Source organism: Gopherus evgoodei, chromosome 6, assembly GCF_007399415.2.
Source record: "Gopherus evgoodei ecotype Sinaloan lineage chromosome 6, rGopEvg1_v1.p, whole genome shotgun sequence".
NCBI lineage: Eukaryota > Metazoa > Chordata > Testudines > Testudinidae > Gopherus > Gopherus evgoodei.
Window position 1 is genome coordinate 86,639,302 of NC_044327.1, and position 17,778 is coordinate 86,657,079.

At 38.6% G+C, this 17,778-nt stretch overlaps 1 protein-coding gene across 8 annotated transcripts in view; it reads left to right on the forward strand.

The window, feature by feature from the left end:
* Positions 1-17,778, forward strand: part of TNPO1 (transportin 1) — a 176,177-nt gene that overhangs the window by 126,580 nt on the left and 31,819 nt on the right. For 5 of the 8 annotated variants that reach the window (XM_030567696.1, XM_030567691.1, XM_030567695.1 and 2 more), the window contains exons 17-22: positions 12-170; positions 276-363; positions 3,129-3,227; positions 3,422-3,517; positions 14,468-14,543; positions 15,380-15,479. In XM_030567696.1, coding sequence (XP_030423556.1) covers positions 12-170; positions 276-363; positions 3,129-3,227; positions 3,422-3,517; positions 14,468-14,543; positions 15,380-15,479 — 618 coding nt within the window. Of the gene's footprint in view, positions 1-11; positions 171-275; positions 364-3,128; positions 3,228-3,421; positions 3,518-6,015; positions 8,665-14,467; positions 14,544-14,621; positions 14,696-15,379; positions 15,480-17,778 lie in introns of those variants that run through there. The other 3 variants (XM_030567697.1, XM_030567698.1, XM_030567699.1) reach the window with 3 other exon arrangements.

Below are 17,778 nucleotides of genomic sequence, written 5' to 3' on the forward strand. Positions count from 1 at the left end.
TTTTTTTACAGTTGCACAACGCTCAGCCAGACCAATACGAGGCACCAGATAAAGACTTCATGATTGTGGCTCTTGATTTACTTAGTGGCTTAGCTGAAGGACTTGGAGGCAACATTGAACAGCTAGTGGCCCGCAGTAATATCTTGACACTAATGTACCAATGCATGCAGGTGAGAAGAATTTCTTTTGTAAATCCTGGGATTTTATTTTTTTAAATAAGTCTAGTTCTAATCAACTTCTTTCTTCTCCCTTTGTGGAATTTTTTTGGTTTGTAGGATAAAATGCCTGAGGTACGACAGAGTTCTTTTGCCCTGTTAGGTGACCTGACAAAGGCATGCTTTCAGCATGTTAAGCCTTGCATAGGTATGTTTCTTTTTTTAAATATATGTGTATATATATATATAATATGTATATATGGATTATGTTGTTAGCTTATTTCTAGGGCTGTCAAGCGGTTAAACAACGAATACCATTTATTTAAATATTTTTGGGTGTCTTCTACATTTTCAAATATATTGATTTCAGTTGCAACTTTGGATACAAAGTGTACAGTGCTCACTTTATTTTGATTACAAATAATTGCACTGTAAAAAACAAATAGTATTTTTTTCAGTTCACCTAATGCAAATACTGTCGTGCAATCTCATCATCATGAAAGTTGAACTTACAAGTGTAGAATTATGTACCTAAAAAGTATTTAAAAAAAAAATGCAAAACTTTAGAGCCTACAAGTCCACTCAGTCATACTTCAGACAATTACTTCGACAAAAAAATTTTACCTTTGCAGGTGATAATGCTGCCCGCTTCTCATTTACAGTGTCACCTGAAAGTGAGAACAGGTGTTTTCATGGCACTGTTGTAGCCGGTGTTGCACGATTTTTACATGGCAGATGCGCTAAAGATTCATATGTTCCTTCATGCGTCAACCCCCATTGCAGAGGACATCTGTCCATGCTTATGATGGGTTCTGCTCAATAACAATCCAAAGCAGAGTGGACCGATGCATGTTCATTTTCATCATCTGTCAGATGCCACCAGCAGAAGGTTGATTTTCTTTTTTGATGGTTTGAGTTCTGTAGTTTCTGCACTAGAGTGTTGCTTTTTTAAGACTTATGAAATAATGCTCCCTTCCTCGTCCCCCTCGGATTTTGGAAGGCACTTCAGAGTCTTAAACCTTGGGTCAAGTGCTGTAGCTATTTTTAGAAATTTCACATTGGTACCTTCTTTGTGTTTTGTCAGATCTGCAATAAGTGTTCTTAAAACGAACATGTGCTGGGTCATCATCCGACACTGCTATAACATGAAATATATGGCAGAATATGGGTAAAACAGAATGGGAGACATACAATTCTCCTCCCTCCCCCAAGGAATTCAGTCACAAATTTAATTAATGCATTATTTTTTTTAACAAGCATCAGCATGGAAGCTCATCCTCTGGAATGGTTGTCGAAGCATGAAGCGGCATGTGAATGTTTAGCATATTTGGCACGTAAATACCTTGCAATGCCAGCAACAAAAGTGCCATGCGAATGCCTGTTCTCACTTTCAGGTGACATTGTAAATAAGAAGCAGGCAATGTAAATGTAAACAAACTTGTTTGTCATAGCGATTGGCTGAACAAGAAGTAGGACTGAGTGGACTTGTAGGCTCTCAAGTTTTACATTACAAGTTACATTTATAAATTGAAAAATACTATTTATCATTTTTACAGTGTAAGTATTTGTAATAAATATAAAGTGAGCACTGCACACTTTGTATTCTGTTGTAATATAAATCAGTATTTGAAAATGTAGAAAAATATCGAAAAAATTGATACATTTAAATTGGCATTCTACTGTTTAAAGAGCGATTAATCGACAGCTCTACTTATTTCACATGTTGATAGCTGAAGAAAAAGATGGTGGTATCTTCACCATGGACCGGATTGATTCTCTTGGTGGTGGAAAGTCTGCCTGTTCTGGGGAAATGGGCAGTGTCAGTTACCAGACAGCTAACTCATTAGTCAGTTCCTCTCACTAGGGAGTGGGTGCTGTTAAGGGTAGGAGTAGATATCCTAGTTCAGAGTATCACATAGGACTGGTAGTAGTTGCTTCCAAGGCTCCAATGGAGGCCTGATAGCAGACTTGAAAGCTGCCATCCCACAGCAGAAACCTTGATGGGGAAGAGAGATGGCAGTACCAACCATCCTCTGAGTCAGGGGTAGTCAGTAGGCAGACCGCCAGACACTTTTGAACATACCCTAAAATCTTAAATGTGTATATATAAATAAAAATATTTTACTTATTTTTTATTTTCTTCTTCTCTGGAGTCTGGACTTTGACTATACTTTGACCAAGAAATTTGGACCTTGACAAAAAATAACTATCCCTGCTTCTGAGTGAATTAAGCACACTGGGCCAGGCTGATGCAAAGTTCAGTTTCACCACCCTGAACCAGCAACAATGTGTGGACATACATCTGTTTAGATCACACTTTATAAAGGCACATTGCATTTTGCTTTTTTCTTAAATTAAATTTAAACTTGTTCAAGAGTGTTTTTCTCCAGACTGATTTTATACCATGGTCAGCTTTGATCTGGCATATTCAAACTGCTTTGCAACTAATGTAGCTACTTTCTGTTGAAAATGGAAAAGCTTATAAAATGTTATCCCTGATTTACAACCTATACTGCTTGTTTTAGGAGTGTATTGTTTCTTTTGCAAAGATCTGCATATAATAATTGAAAATGTGAAAAGCTTATCCAAGAGCTTATTTTCTTTATTTCAGCAGAAGGGTTATAGTGTCCATTGTAGGTTTTTATAGACTTGCTGATCCCTTTGGCAGAGATATATGCCAGAGAGGCCTGTAACTCTCCTCCAAGCAGTTACTGGACAGACTTGGAGATTCTAAAATTTGAATTACATCTTGTCAGATGTTTTTATCAGTTCAGTGACGTGTGCCTTCATGACACACTTATTTGAGGAATTTAGTTGCAAAATTGTTGCTCCTAACTCTTGTCTGTTTTACATGAGACATTCCATGTATTTACATATTTTTAGGTTATGAAAAATTGTTTACCGAGAACTTCTAGTAGTGGAAAAAAACAACTTTACTGCACACAGTCAGTTTAAAAATATTGTTCTTTCTAGCTGATTTCATGCCGATTTTGGGAACCAACCTAAATCCTGAGTTCATTTCTGTGTGCAACAATGCTACATGGGCAATTGGCGAAATCTCCATTCAAATGGGTAAGAATTAATTTTTTTGCATTTTTTTTTGAGAATGCATTTTTACAATATAAAATGTTTAAAGGTTTCTTTTTTCTTCAGTTAAGTGGCAAATGAAAATTTTGTGTTGTTCTAAAATATATACACATGGATCTATTTTGATTGATTATTTAAATAGTCATTTTCTTTTGAATTTTTGTTTTTGGCTATTTTAGGTATAGAGATGCAGCCTTATATTCCTATGGTGTTGCACCAGCTTGTAGAAATCATTAACAGACCCAACACACCAAAGACGTTGTTAGAGAACACAGGTACCCAATAACAGAAATGTTTGTGGTGAAAGGAATTATGTAGTTGTCTCTCAGAGATCAAAAATCACCTATAGCCTTTAAAAATTGCTTAGGGAAACCAAACCAGAACTGATGCTTTTACCGCGTTTATAAGCAAAAACAGCTCTGTTTTGCAGAAGTTTTTACAAGTCTCAGTGCTGCAGTGAGCCAACTGTCATATATTTAAGTTCTTATGGTTATTGCTTTTAAAACCCTTTTTATAAAATTAATAGCTTTGTTAGACCTGAAAAAATTGGAGGTTTTCCTTTACACTAGTTTAGATGCATATCATGTGTAGATTCATGCATGTGTGTGTCTAACTTTGAAAGTTTGAAAACATAATTGGCATGTAAAAATAGCAGAGGAAAATGAAGATTTGGAATTAAAAAAAAAAAAAAATCCAACAGATGTGCCACATATTAGAGAGAAATCAGTTTGTAGTAATTGCACTAAAAAAATCTTGATCTATAATGGTAACGGTACTACAGTCAAATTAAAATGTAAAAATTCAGTGTGTAATGTAGTTCGTAGTGCCTAACTTTTTATTAAAAATTATGAAAACTACTCCAGTGATGGCATGCATGTTTTATGTTCTGGCCAAAGACAGTGGCCTTCATATTGGGAGCTGCTAGCAAGTGTCTTATTAAACGTGCACTCCTGAGGCTTGTTTCTTTTGCATTTTTAGAGAGCATGTTCTGGTATAAAGAGCACCTTCCATACTCTAAAAAAGCTAAATTAATTATGATTTACTGAGTTTCACTTTAATATATCGACTTTTTCTTCGCATTTTGTTAGTAATTGAGCGTCCTCTCAAATTTTTTTGCAATTACTCATTATTTTCCTTTTTGTGAGGGAAACCATATTTCTTTGAGTAGTGTCCCTATATGTATTCCACTTCTGGTGTGCATGTGCACCACACGCCTTTGATCCGAGATTTTCACTAGCAGTGTCTGTTTGGTCTACATATATGCTGCTGATAACCTCGTGCCCAGTACCGAGGCTACATCTGTTTGTGCAGGAGAACTGCCCTCAGTTTCTTCTCAACCACCTTGGCCTGAGATGGAGTTTATTATTTTTGCATTTTGTGTGCCTCGGCTGCTTGCTGAGCTTTTTGTATTTAGTTTATTTAGCTTAGTTTGCTAGTTGTAGTAATAGCTAGTTAATTCCTGGTTATTGAAAGATTATTTTATTTCCTCTGAGGAAATTCTCTCTGTGAAGGGTATGCATGTTCACAAATGTTTAAGCGCTGCCTCATGTAGAGAGGTTATTCCAGTCAGCGATGGACAGTCTAACTGCATTCACTGCCTGAGAGAGAGTTGCATCCCACAGAAGTGTGACTCCTGTTTAGCCATAGGACAACTGGGAAATCAAGTTGACTGTTAATGATGGAATGTTCCCTTCACCTGGGTACGGAGCCAGGTCAGGAGATCTCCTTTGTACATTAGTCCCTGGAGTCTCTAGCAGCCCTTTGGCCTCAGCGCAATACTCATATAAAGGGGAAAGCCTTGAAGATCTTCTCTAAAGATCCTGAGAAGAGGCGCTCTAATTCCCCTCCTAAGGTATCCATCTTGGAAAGTGCTCACTCTCTGACCAGGTCAGCAGCTGTGCTTGGTGCTGTAGTGGCAAAAGGCTCTTCTGGTACCAGCAAGGTGGGAAAATCCTGCAACTCTAAGAGTAAACATGGCTCAGAGAAGAAGCTAGTATTGTCTAGTGGAGATGGTCAGAGCAAACACACAGAAGATCAGTACTATTGGACTTAACCACCTCTCCCAGTACCCTTATCGAGCTCTTTGGTACCATTTAAGACTAAACCTCCATTTACATCAGCGCTACCTGTTAAGCATTCAAAACCATTGGTACCTTCCTGCAGGGACAGGTGTACTGGTCTGTTGGTACCACAGCTAAATACTGGAAGCCTTTAGGAAGCTGAAGGGCTTATTGGTGACTGCTTGAACCAGTGTGTCTGTTGGTGACAGGTACTGAGCATCTCTCTACTGAAAACCTCTGTCCCCAAACCTTTATACATTCCACAGTACTGTCACCTCTCTTCAGTCAGAGCTCTCCCATTAGAGGATGATATGGAGATCTCTTTTCCATATCATTAATCTTTGTTCAGTGTGCTCCTGTGTACGAATATACAAACCCCCCTTTCTCAAAGAGACGGGGAAGATGTCCGGGAACCTCCTCATTCCTGGTGGGAACAACTCTGGATGCAACCCCCACCCCTTTATGGGCCTCAGTGGCCATATTGGGGTCTCTGGGCATTTTATCACTGGCAAATCTCCAGACCCCCTCTCCTCTTCTCTCAATGATAGGGAAATTCAAACGTCTACTCCCCAACAATAGGAGGAAATGTTCGAGGATTGAGAGAAGGGCGGATAAAGAAGCTATCTCCCAGGCTGCCATCTCATCATCTTCATAGGCTGAGGTGGTAATGCCCCCTCCTCTATCTATTGTCAGTAAATTTTTTTTTTTTGCAGTTTCAAGACCTCGTTAAATGGGTGGCAGACTCCTTAGATACCTTTTGAAGAAATCAAAGAATCCCAACACAAGCTGTTGGATATTCTTCACTCTGAGACATCAGCCAGAGTTGCCCTTCATAACAATGAGGCTCTGGAACCTGAAAATACTATTTGCAAACGTTTACTACAGTAATACCCACGTGTAAGAGAGACAATTTAAAAAGTACTGTTTTTCTCACCAAGGACTCTGAGTGACTAGTTTCTTATCCTCCAGCCAGCTCTCTGATGGTTGAAATGGTGATCACACTGGGCAGACACTGGTATTAATCCACCCCATATGACAGAGCAGAAGGACCTGGATCTTCTGGGAAGAAAATCTTACCCATTGGCAACCCTACAGTTCTGCACTGCAAAATATCAGGTACTGATGGCCAAGAGCAACTTTACAAATTATGCAGAATTTAGCTTCTTTATTCCACACCTTCCTTCGGACTAAAGAGAACAATTTCAGCCTACCATTGCTAAAGGATAATTACTGGCCATGACAACTCTTGAGGTAGCTCTTGATGCTGCAGAAATTGCAGCTCGTTCCATCTCCACTGCAGTGGTGATGTGCAGGGCATCCTGGCTACAGTGCTCTGGTTTCCACCAGAGAAGTCCAGAGTATGGGAGAGGATCTTCTGTTTGATGGTATGAAGTTGTTCATGGAGAATACTGATGAGTTGTTGCATGCTCTTAAAGATTCCAGGTTCACATTACATTAATTGGGCAGCTACACTCCTGCAAACAATAGAAAATTCAGTAGATGGCAAACAACTCAAACATCCCACCAAATGCAATTCTCTGGTTTTCAGAGACTGATGAAACTACCTAGACAGACACACAGAAAAAGATCCTCTACTCGCCCAACACAAGTTTGCAAAATACTTCATTATTCAAGTGTCTGTTTTGTGAGGATGTTTCAAGGTTCGGACCCTCCCTTCTCTTTAGCCTGATTTGCCCACCTCCCCCTATTTGAGGACTAACCCCCATTTCTGACAAGCAGGAGAGCATATCTTGGACAAATAGGAGCTGAAAGTAATATCGGGCTACACCATCCATATTACCTTTCTCTCCCCTCTGTAGGGACCCTTCTCATCCATTCCTATTAAGACAGGAGATTAAGCTCCCTTCTTCGTTCAGGAGCGAGAGAGCTGGTCCCTGCTCTGCTTTGGGGAAGGGACTTGTACTCAACATACTTCCTTGTGCAAAGAAAATAGGAGGAAAGAGGCCAATCTTAGATCTGACTCCTAAACACATTTGTGAGGTCTCAGAAGTTTGGGATGATGACTCATATCTGTAACTCCTCCTTCTCTTGATTCAGGAGATTGGTTTTTGGCCCTCATCCTTCAAGGTGTATGTTTCAATATAGTGATACTCCCATCTAACAGAAGGTTTCTGCATTTTATTGTAAGCTGGGATCATTTTAAGTACAGGTACTCCTGTTTGGTCTCTTCTCAGCTCAGAGAGTGTTTTCAGAAGTTCTCCACTGGTGGCTGTCTGCTTGCGTCAAGAGGCAATCGTAGTATTTAACTGGTTGCTCAAGGAACGGTCATACCGAGAAGTATTGTAAGCCCCCTGGAAAGTACTTTCTCTGTTCTTGGATTTTGGGTCACTAATTGCACGTGGGGAAAATCCAGACTGCCTCCTTTTCAGAATACACAATTTACAGGGGGTATCCCTGGATTTCTTGGCATCCAGGGCCTTCCTTCTCATGGACAGATTCACGACACTATCAAACTTGGTCAGAACTATTCAAGGGAGCCACCAGGTTTCAGTCCGAAGCTCTCTTGAACTTCTAGATCACATGGTGGTTTGCATTTTTGTGACTGAGTGTGAGATTACACCTTGGCTGTTTCCAGGGGCAGCCCAGATCAGTTTACTTGCCACACAGAGACCGCCTAGACAGACAGCTGTAAGTTTCTCAAAAGGTAAAACCCTCCTTAGATTGGTGGATAGTTAATCACAATGTAGGGGCGGGGATCCCCTGCCTCCAACCGATACCAACGGTTAACTGTAACCATGGATGCATCTCTAAGATAAGTGTGTGTGCGCCTTGGTGCTGTAATGGTACAGAAGAGATGGTCACCCCAAGAATCTACCCTCCATATCAAGCTGTTGGAGCTCAGAGTGGTCAGAAATACCTGCCTTCATTTTCTGCCTCTCATCAGACACAGGTCTATCCAAGTCATGACTAACCACGTGGACTGCTTGTTTGATACCAGTTGACAGGGAGGAGTAAAATTCCCCTTCCTTCTGTGCTGAAGCAATAAGGTTATGGAAATAGTGCATAAAATGTTGCATACGAATTTCAGCAATATATTTCCAGGGTAGGAAAAGTGTGAGCCAATGCTGTGAGCTGGTTTCTCCCTGTGGCGCTCCCCCCCTGCCACCCCCCGACTATGAATGGGAGCTGGATTCCTAGTTCTTGTCAGCATATTTCAGACTTGTGGATTTCAAGAAGTGGACCTCATTGCCACAACTACAAACAAAAATGCCATCCTTTCAGTTCAAAGGCAGGATGGGAGGAGGGGAAAGGTTAGGTCACAATTCCTCGGGGAGAGCCTTCCTTCTCACTTGGATGAGAGAGAGAGAAAAAGACTTCCTTTTAAAAAGTGGAAGTGAAATCCTAGTGAGGTAAATAGAAAGGAGCACAAACACTGCCAGCTTAAATGCAAGAGAGTAATAGGAAAAGCCAAAGAGAAGTTTGAAGAACGGCTAGCCATAAACTCCACAGGTAATAACAATGTTTTTTAACTACATCAGAAGCAGCAAGCCTGCTAAACAACCAGTGGGGCCCCTTGACGATCGAGATACAAAAGGAGCGCTTAAAGACAATTAAGTCATTGCGGAGAAACTAAATGGATTCTTTGCTTCAGTCTTCATGACTGAGGATGTTAGGGAGATTCCCAAACCTGAACTGGCTTTTGTAGGTGACAAATCTGAGGAACTGTCACAGATTGAAGTGTCACTAGAGGAGGCTTTGGAATTAATTGATAAACTCAACATTAACAAGTCACCGGGACCAGATGGCATTCACCCAAGAGTTCTGAAAGAATTCAAATGTGAAGCTGCGGAACTATTAACTAAGGTTTGTAACCTGTCCTTTAAATCGGCTTCAGTACCCAATGACTGGAAGTTAGCTAATGTAACGCCAATATTTAAAAAGGGCTCTAGAGGTGATTCTGGCGATTACAGACCTGTAAGTCTAACGTCGGAACCGGGCAAATTAGTCGAAACAATAGTTAAGAATAAAATTGTCAGACACATAGGAAAACATAAACTGTTGAGCAACAGTCAACATGGTTTCTGTAAAGGGGAAATCGTGTCTTGCTAATCTACTAGAGTTCTTTGAAGGGATCAACAAAGATGTGGACAAGGGGGATCCAGTGGACATAGTGTACTTAGATTTCCAGAAAACCTTTGACAAGGTCCGTGATCAAATGCTCTTACATAAATTAAGCTGTCATGGGATAAAAGGGAAGGTCCTTTCATGGATTGAGAACTGGTTAAAAGACAGGGAACAGGGTAGGAATTAATGGTAAATTCTCAGAATGGAGAAGAGTAACTAGTGGTGTTCCCCAAGGGTCAGTCCTAGGACCAATTCTATTCAATTTATTGCTAAATGATCTGGAGAAAGGGGTAAACAGTGAGGTGGCAAAGTTTGCAAATGATACTAAACTACTCAAGATAGTTAAGACCAAAGCAGATTGTGAAGAACTTCAAAAAGATCTCACAAAACTAAATGATTGGGCAACAAAATGGCAAAAGAAATTTAATGTGGATAAATGTAAAGTAATGCACATTGGAAAAAATAACCTCAACTATACATACAATATGATGGGGGCTAATTTAGCTACAACGAGTCAGGAAAAAGATCTTAGTGTCATCGTGGATAGTTCTCTGAAGATGTCCGCGCAGAGGCGGCCAAAAAAGCAAACAGAATGTTAGGAATCATTAAAAAGGGGATAGAGAATAAGACAGAGAATCTTATTGCCCTTATAAATCCATGGTACGCCCACATCTCAAATACTGTGTACAGATGTGGTCTCCTCACCTCAAAAAAGATATTCTAGCACTAGAGAAGGGCAACTAAAATGATTAGGGGTTTAGAGAGGGTCCCATACGAGGAAAGATTAAAGAGGCTAGGTCTCTTCAGCTTGGAAAAGAGGAGACTAAGGGGGGGATGTGATAGAGGTATATAAAATCATGAGTGATGTAGAGAAAGTGGATAAGGAAAAGTTATTTACTTATTCCCATAATACAAGAACTAGGGATCACCAAATGAAATTAATAGGTAGCAGGTTTAAAACAAATAAAAGGAAGTTCTTCACACAGCGCACAATCAACTTGTGGAACTCCTTACCTGAGGAGGTTGTGAAGGCTGAGAGTATAACAATGTTTAAAAGGGAACTGGATAAATTCATGGTGGCTATGTCCATAAATGGCTATTAGCCAGGAAGGGTAAAGAATGGTGTCCCTAGCCTCTGTTCATCAGAGGATGGAGATGGATGGCAGGAGAGAGATCACTTGATCATTGCCTGTTAGGTTCACTCCCTCAGGTGCACCTGGCATTGGCCACTGTCGGTAGACAGATACTGGGCTAGATGGACCTTTGGTCTGACCCGGTACAGCCGTTCTTATATTCTTATGAAGTAGCTATTTTGTTTCCCCTACCACCTCTGAGTCTAAAAGTGGTGAACAAAATTAGGCAGGACAAGACCAGAATTATCCTAATGGCTCTGGTATGATTGAGGCAGGCATGGTTTCCTTACCTGTTTTGCCTACCTCTTTATTCAGTGATGAATTTTCCGATCATTATTTAGCTCTTCCCAGGGCTTCAGTTGACTGCTGCATCTCCAGCTGAGCGTTCTCTGACTCAAGGGCACGGCTCCTTGATAGTTTGCAGGGTTAGTAAGTTTGGTGAGCAGAGGTATAAGAGATATTAAATAGTAGGAAAGGTTCTACCAGGAATATTTACCTTCAAAAGTGGAGAAGATTTAGTCGCTTGTATGAATTCCAGAATGCTCTCCCTAAATCTTTCTCACTTCTGCTTGTTCTGGAAGATCTGCTGCAACCAAAGAAAACAGGGCCATCACTTAGTTCTCTGTGTTCTTTGTGCTGCCTTTTCAGACCATTGTTTAGGGGTTCTCATTGTTTGCTCACCCTACAACCATTAGGTTCATGAAAGGTCTGGGTAATCTCTTCCCACTGGTGAAAGTCCCCATTCCAGTTTGGGACTGTAAGTTGGTTCTTAAGTCTCATGAAATCTCCTTTTGAACTGATGGTGACCTGCTTGTTGCTGCATTTGTCTATGAAAACAGCCTTCTTAGTGGCTATTACATCAGCCTGCAGAGTCAGAGATGGAGGCCTTAATGGCAGATCTTCTGTTCACAGTATCCTACAAGGGCAAAGTTTCTTTAGAACCACACTCTAGGTTTCTCCTAAATTGCCGTCTGATCACATCATTTACCTACCAGTTTTCTTTCCAAACCCACATTATTCCAACCTGGAGACCACCTTCCATACTCTAGATGTCAGGAGGGTGTTCGTCTTCTGTCTAGATAGGACTAAATAATTTCATACGACTCCTAGGCTGTTCCGCTTCTTTACAGAAAGATCTGAAGTGTCTGCTGTTTGTGTCCAAGTACTGTCAAAATGGATTTTGGGATGTATTATAGCTTGTTACAGTGCTCACTTGACAAGGTCAGAATTGACATCTGTGGCTCTGCTTAATGTTCTGGTATCTGAGATCTGTGGAGCTGCTACATGGTCTTCAGTATATACCTTCTCCAGGCACTATGCCTTAGTTGGTGCCTCTAGATCTGATGCAGCAGTTGGCAGTGTATTTCCTTTGTGCTGGACTCTATTCCAAAGCTTCTGCCGCCTCATAGGGATTCTCCTCAGGAATTTCCCAGAGTGGAGCACCCATAGGGACACTACTCAAGAAGAAAGTGATTACTCTCCCTGTGTGGTAACTGTAGCTCTTTGAGATTTGTTGCCCTCTGGGTGTTCCACTACCCGCCCTCCTTCCCCTCTGCTTCAGTTTCTCCTGAGACTCAGTGGTGGAGAAGGAATTGAGGGTGTTTTGCCTGCTCAGATTGATGTAGCCTTGGTGCAGGACATGCAGCTGTCAGCAGCACATGTGTGGGTCAAATGGACACTGCTAATGAAAATCTATCAATGGCACGTGAGGTGCATGCGCAGCTCAAGTGGAGTACCCATAGGGACATGCACCTTGAACTAGTTGCTGTACGGGGTGAAGTAACTTCCTTCTTAGACAAACATCATAAGCTGATATCATTGACATCAGCTTATAAGTACAGGACAGCACTGTATCATGAGAGGTTAAAAAGAGAAATTGGAAGTGTTTTAGTTTGTGTCGTCTCCAGTATTTTGTGAAACTAAATGTTAAAAATGTAGTGTTTCAAAATTAGTGTGGAAGGTGAACTTTAAGAAGAATTAGATGGTTGTTTGGCATGTTATAGATACTGCTTTTATTTAAGAAACCATTTTAGAGCAGCTATGTAAATTAGACTGCCAGATGGTAATATCGACAAATGAATTCTGTTTTTCTTCTCGTTAATTGATGTAGTAATTGACATGCGTCCAGTGCTCAAGTGCTTGCGTCTATTACTGTTGCGGATATTATGGAAGCATCCAGAACTGATTTTTTTGTTGTTTACTCTTTAATAGTTAATGTAAATGTAGATATGTAACTGCAAATAAATGTTGAATGTGGTGTACTTACAAGAAGTTTGTTGTAGGATATCACCCTGTATACTGTGTTCTAGAATATTTTTTCTATTTACCCTAATATCTAGCATAGCAAGCAAATGCTGCCAAAATATTTACATTTTCCTGTGTGTTTTGTATTGTGATTTTTGTCTAACTTTTTCTCCTGTAACAATATAACTAAGACACACTCAGTAAAAAATCATTGCATAGGAAGTGAATAGATGGCACAATCTTTAGCCTCCACAGAAAGTGCTTCTGCAATGTAGAAGATGAGTGGAGTTTTATCAAATGTGGCTTTAAAAAAAAAACACCATGTAATATAAACATTTAACTGCCTGTCTTCCTGATATAAAAATACTGCTCATGTTATGTATGTATATTAAAATTGACACTGCTGTGAGGCTGCACTTAAAATTAATTTAGCTGAAAATTTTGCATGCCAGGGATATTGCAGATACGGAAAACAGAAGTATGTGACCAATATGCTTTAATATAATTGGTCATATGACCAAAATGAATTTCAGAAAGCTAGCATATCCTACACCAAACTTGACTGGAGAGAGCCTCATCTGCTTTATTGCATGTTTCATGGGAGTGCTCACAAATGCCTGTTTTAATTAGAGTGTTGCATAGTATGTCTCTTGAACATAGGTTTTCTTTCTCTGCTTCATATGAATCTGCTGGATTTTAGTATTATTCATGTAGTTTGCTTCAAGTAATCTTTAAACATTATTCCCCACCCTCTCCCTTTTCTGAAAGATGAATCTTCTGTGAGTTGAGTGAACACCAATAAAGCATTCTTGTGTGATCACCTTACCTTTCAGTCTGCCCCTTACAATAAAAGCAGCAAGCTATTTAGTCAGATACACAAATGGAATAAACTTTTTTGTGCTAACAACTTTGTGCCAGAAGTTAGATTCTCCCAAGAGAAATTCTATTGCATTTAGTAGATGTGATTTAGAGAGCCTATTTTACTATGATAAATTCTATAGATATTAATGAGCTATTTACCTGCTGAGTTAATTTAGGGGAAAAAATTGTTGCTAAAAATCATGAAGAAATTGTATATATGAAGTCTTTAGCAAGAAAAGTACTTGTATATTAATATTTTAGTTGTAGATAAAAGAGCATATTCAGAATAACCACATTCTGTGGGTTTAATTTTAACATGTAATCTAATGCAAACTTTGGACTATTTGAATTTCAAAATTAATCTTAAAACAAAGTAACTCTTAAATTACTTATAGTATATTCAGCTGATATTATAAACTGAAAATGCTTAGTGCCTTTGTACCAAGAACATTTCAAAATAATACATGTGAGTAGCTAGTTTATCACTGACTTCTAAGTAACAAGATTGCAGAGCTAAATATGAAGAGGGCAAAGTCAATATCTCTGTTCAAATAGCCTTTGGAATTAAAATTGTGTTTCTGGTGTTCTCTCGTTTACTTAATTCCTTTTTTTTTTTTGTTTCAAATCCCCAAGAGTATACCATATATGTTGCTGCCCCTTAATTTAGGGGGTGGTAATAAACAGCGCTAGTGAAATCTTATGTTTATTATCATACACAGATTCTGTTGGTTTCTGTTTCTGAGTTATTTGTTGTTTTTTCTTTATTTTTTCTCCTCCCCCCTCATTTGCTCATGTCTTGGTTGGCGTTTGGTGGTGTATAACCGTGATTGCGTTACCTTAGCAATAACAATTGGTCGTCTTGGTTACGTTTGTCCTCAAGAGGTGGCCCCCATGCTACAGCAGTTTATAAGACCCTGGTGTGTATTATTCAATCTTTTTTTTTAATTCATTTTTCTTCACTTTCTTTCTTTCTTTCTTCTCTATCTCACTTTTAGATATATTTTCAGTTGGTTACAAACTCACAATCCGTAATCATTGCCAACCATGTGACTAATCTTGTCCTATCAGGTTTGTGAGTTTTTAGTAGCACCGTCATGTACATTTTATGTTGTGGCTAACGACTAATTGATGCATGGGATAAGATTGTCACATGCTTGCTGTGTTAATAAGCTTGATTATGATAGAGCATTTTAAAATCCATCAGAATGATAATATGATGCATGCAAGTACTGTAAAAGTTAAACTATGCATTACATTACTTTAAAAAAATTCAGTCTGAGACTTGAATTGCTGTAAGAAATACATGTTTATAGATTTGTTATATATGAAATAGTTTGCTTGCTTCTGTAAAAGTTTAACTGTTCTGTAAGTGGTATCTGATAAACTTCAAACTGTGGCAGTATAGTCTGTTTTTTCTTATAATAGCTCTTATCAGTACTGTGGATAAACATTTTAGTGGTATTTAATGGACTACAAGTCACTTTTTAGAAGTCATAATTGTACATAGTGCAGCATTTAAAATTCAGAATTCTACAAAATGTGGAAGTTTCATCATATCTAACTTCTGAAGCTAAATGCAAATAAATTACACATGAAAAGAGACTCTGAAATATTTATTTGAAGTGTTTTGAAAACTATTCTAGGAATATCTCCTTAATGTGACTCTTACTCCATCAAATACTGTCAAACTAGTTAATTAAATTAAATAAAAACTGATTCTGTTGCCTAATAGCCTGGTTCTCCAATTTACTAGGTGTACTTCTCTGCGGAACATAAGGGACAATGAGGAAAAGGATTCTGCTTTCCGTGGGATTTGTACCATGATCACAGTCAACCCTAGTGGAGTAGTCCAAGTAAGATATTTGCATAGGCATTTGATTTTTGTTCTGACAGGCTCATCCTAAAATTGAATAGAAATAACAGTTCAAAAAAAAAAAAAGCTTAATTTGAATGCCATAAAAGAAGTTAAGCACATATTGGTGCAATTGGTAGTAACTTTTAAAGAACAATAGCTGGTGTAAAGTGGTGTGTCTCCATTGATTTCAAGAGGATTAAACCATTTACATCAGCTGAGGATCTGACTCAGTTTGTTTTTTTTTCCTCCTGTGGTTACTCTAATTGAAATGGAAATATCTCAAATTAACTCTGTGTGTCTCCAATATTTTATTGCACTCCTTGCCAAAAAGTAATATGTTCACAAAGTGGTTGTATCATATTGCAGCTGTTTTCATGTCCAGTTAAAAATGTAGTACTTACTTTCTAAATCTCACCATCACTTCAAAGTGTACAAACCTTAACTTAAAGTTCAAAAGATGTAAACTTATTTCAAACTGACCTCACCCAAAATGTTCTTTGTACAAATGGAAAAATAATAAATGGCTTTTTGTTTGTTTTTACTAAGTTTTGTTGTGGTTTCAGTATCTCAGCAACTGATATTGTTGGTTATACTATAATTACTACTTCAGATTAAAAATCAGTTTTGTTACTGGTTCATTTCTTTCAATTTGCAGTGTTAGAATAGCTTTTAGTTACTCTGCAGTTTTTCTTTAGTCACAATTCATCCTAGTGTTCCTTTTATTTAGAAGGTTCATAGTGTGTGGGTTAGACGGTTAGAGTAAAAGACTGAGAGTCGGACCTGGAGTGTAGTCTGGTTCTGACAGATCTCTTGTGTGCTGTTGGTCAAGTTGCTTAATCTCTCAGTGCTTTAGATTCCTCCTTTGTCAAATGGGTGGTAATATTTTCCATACCTGCCTCAGGGTATGTGCTGTGAGGTTTAATTTGTGTCAAGTGCTTCCAGATCTTCTGATAGAAACCATTGCATTGTGTTGTGGTGTTTTGTAACTTTTATAGTGCAGCATAAAAGTTTTACTGGCTTAAGTTTGCTGTGACTGTAACTTGCAAGTACTGAAGTCATGAATGAGTTACACAGATCATCATAAATCAGTGCCAACAAAATCTATAATGCGTTCAGTTAGCCTCACATTTTACAGATAAACCTTCTAGAAATGTCTGAATTGGAAAAATATTGTGTATGCATTTTAATATCTCTCTCAAGCCAAGTTAGCAAGTACTAGATCAAAATATACAGATTTCATGTTGGGAGATATGTTATATTGCAGAAACCTTTAAAGTAGCACTTTAAAATGCATATTGGCATGACTTTTAAATCTCAATTTATCGTCTTCCAGGCCAGAAACAAAGGCTGTGATTCTAAAAAGTTGATAAATAAGCACCTAAGGAACTGGCTAGATTTTTCAAACATGCTGAGCACCCAGCATCTTCCTTTGATTTCAGTAGAACCTGCTAGCTGCTCAGGTACCATAAGTGATTTTATAAAAATGTGCATAGAAGAACCTAAGTGCTGAGTAGCAAAGAGTCCTATGGCACCTTATAGACTAACAGACGTATTGGAGCATGAGAGCATCTGACAAAGTGGGTATTCACCCATGGAAGCTCATGCTCCAATATGTCTGTTAGTCTATAAGGTGCCACAGGACTCTTTGCTGCTTTTACAGATCCAGACTAACAAGGCTATCCCTCTAAGTGCTGAGTCTTTCAGATGAGACTTAAGCACTTTTAAAAAAAAGTCTCTTATTCTTGGTGAGGGACGACTTCCAGTTTACCAGCAGGGTAAATGGTGTGGTGGACAGAGTACAGGTGAGGCAGCCAAAGATCCATGATAAACTTCATTTACTACATGAATAGCGTCACTTTTTTGGTAGAACAAATGGAAAATTTTTAGTCAAAGCAGATATCTGTTGGAAAATGCAGTTTCGACTAAAGCGAAATTTTTGGCTTAACTTTATATCTGTTTTTAAAAAAAATATTGGAAAAGCCTTAAGCAAAACCACCCTTTTTTGACACTTTAGGAACAAAGATTTTCAGGGTATTTTGGTTTGGAATTTACTTTGTTTTACTTTTTTTATATTTTTTTAAAACAAGTTTCAAATGTATAGGAAGAAAACGTTTCTATTCACCTGAAACAGAAAAATTTCAGAATTCCATTTTGGAGGAAGAATCTCTGAAATTTTGACTTTTTTATCCCATTTGAGGCCTTTTTTCTCCAGAATCTTGAAAACTTTTGTGGGATTGGAAAAACAGATTTTCTATCAGCTCTGCTTTTTGGATGCACGTAACTATATAAAACACATT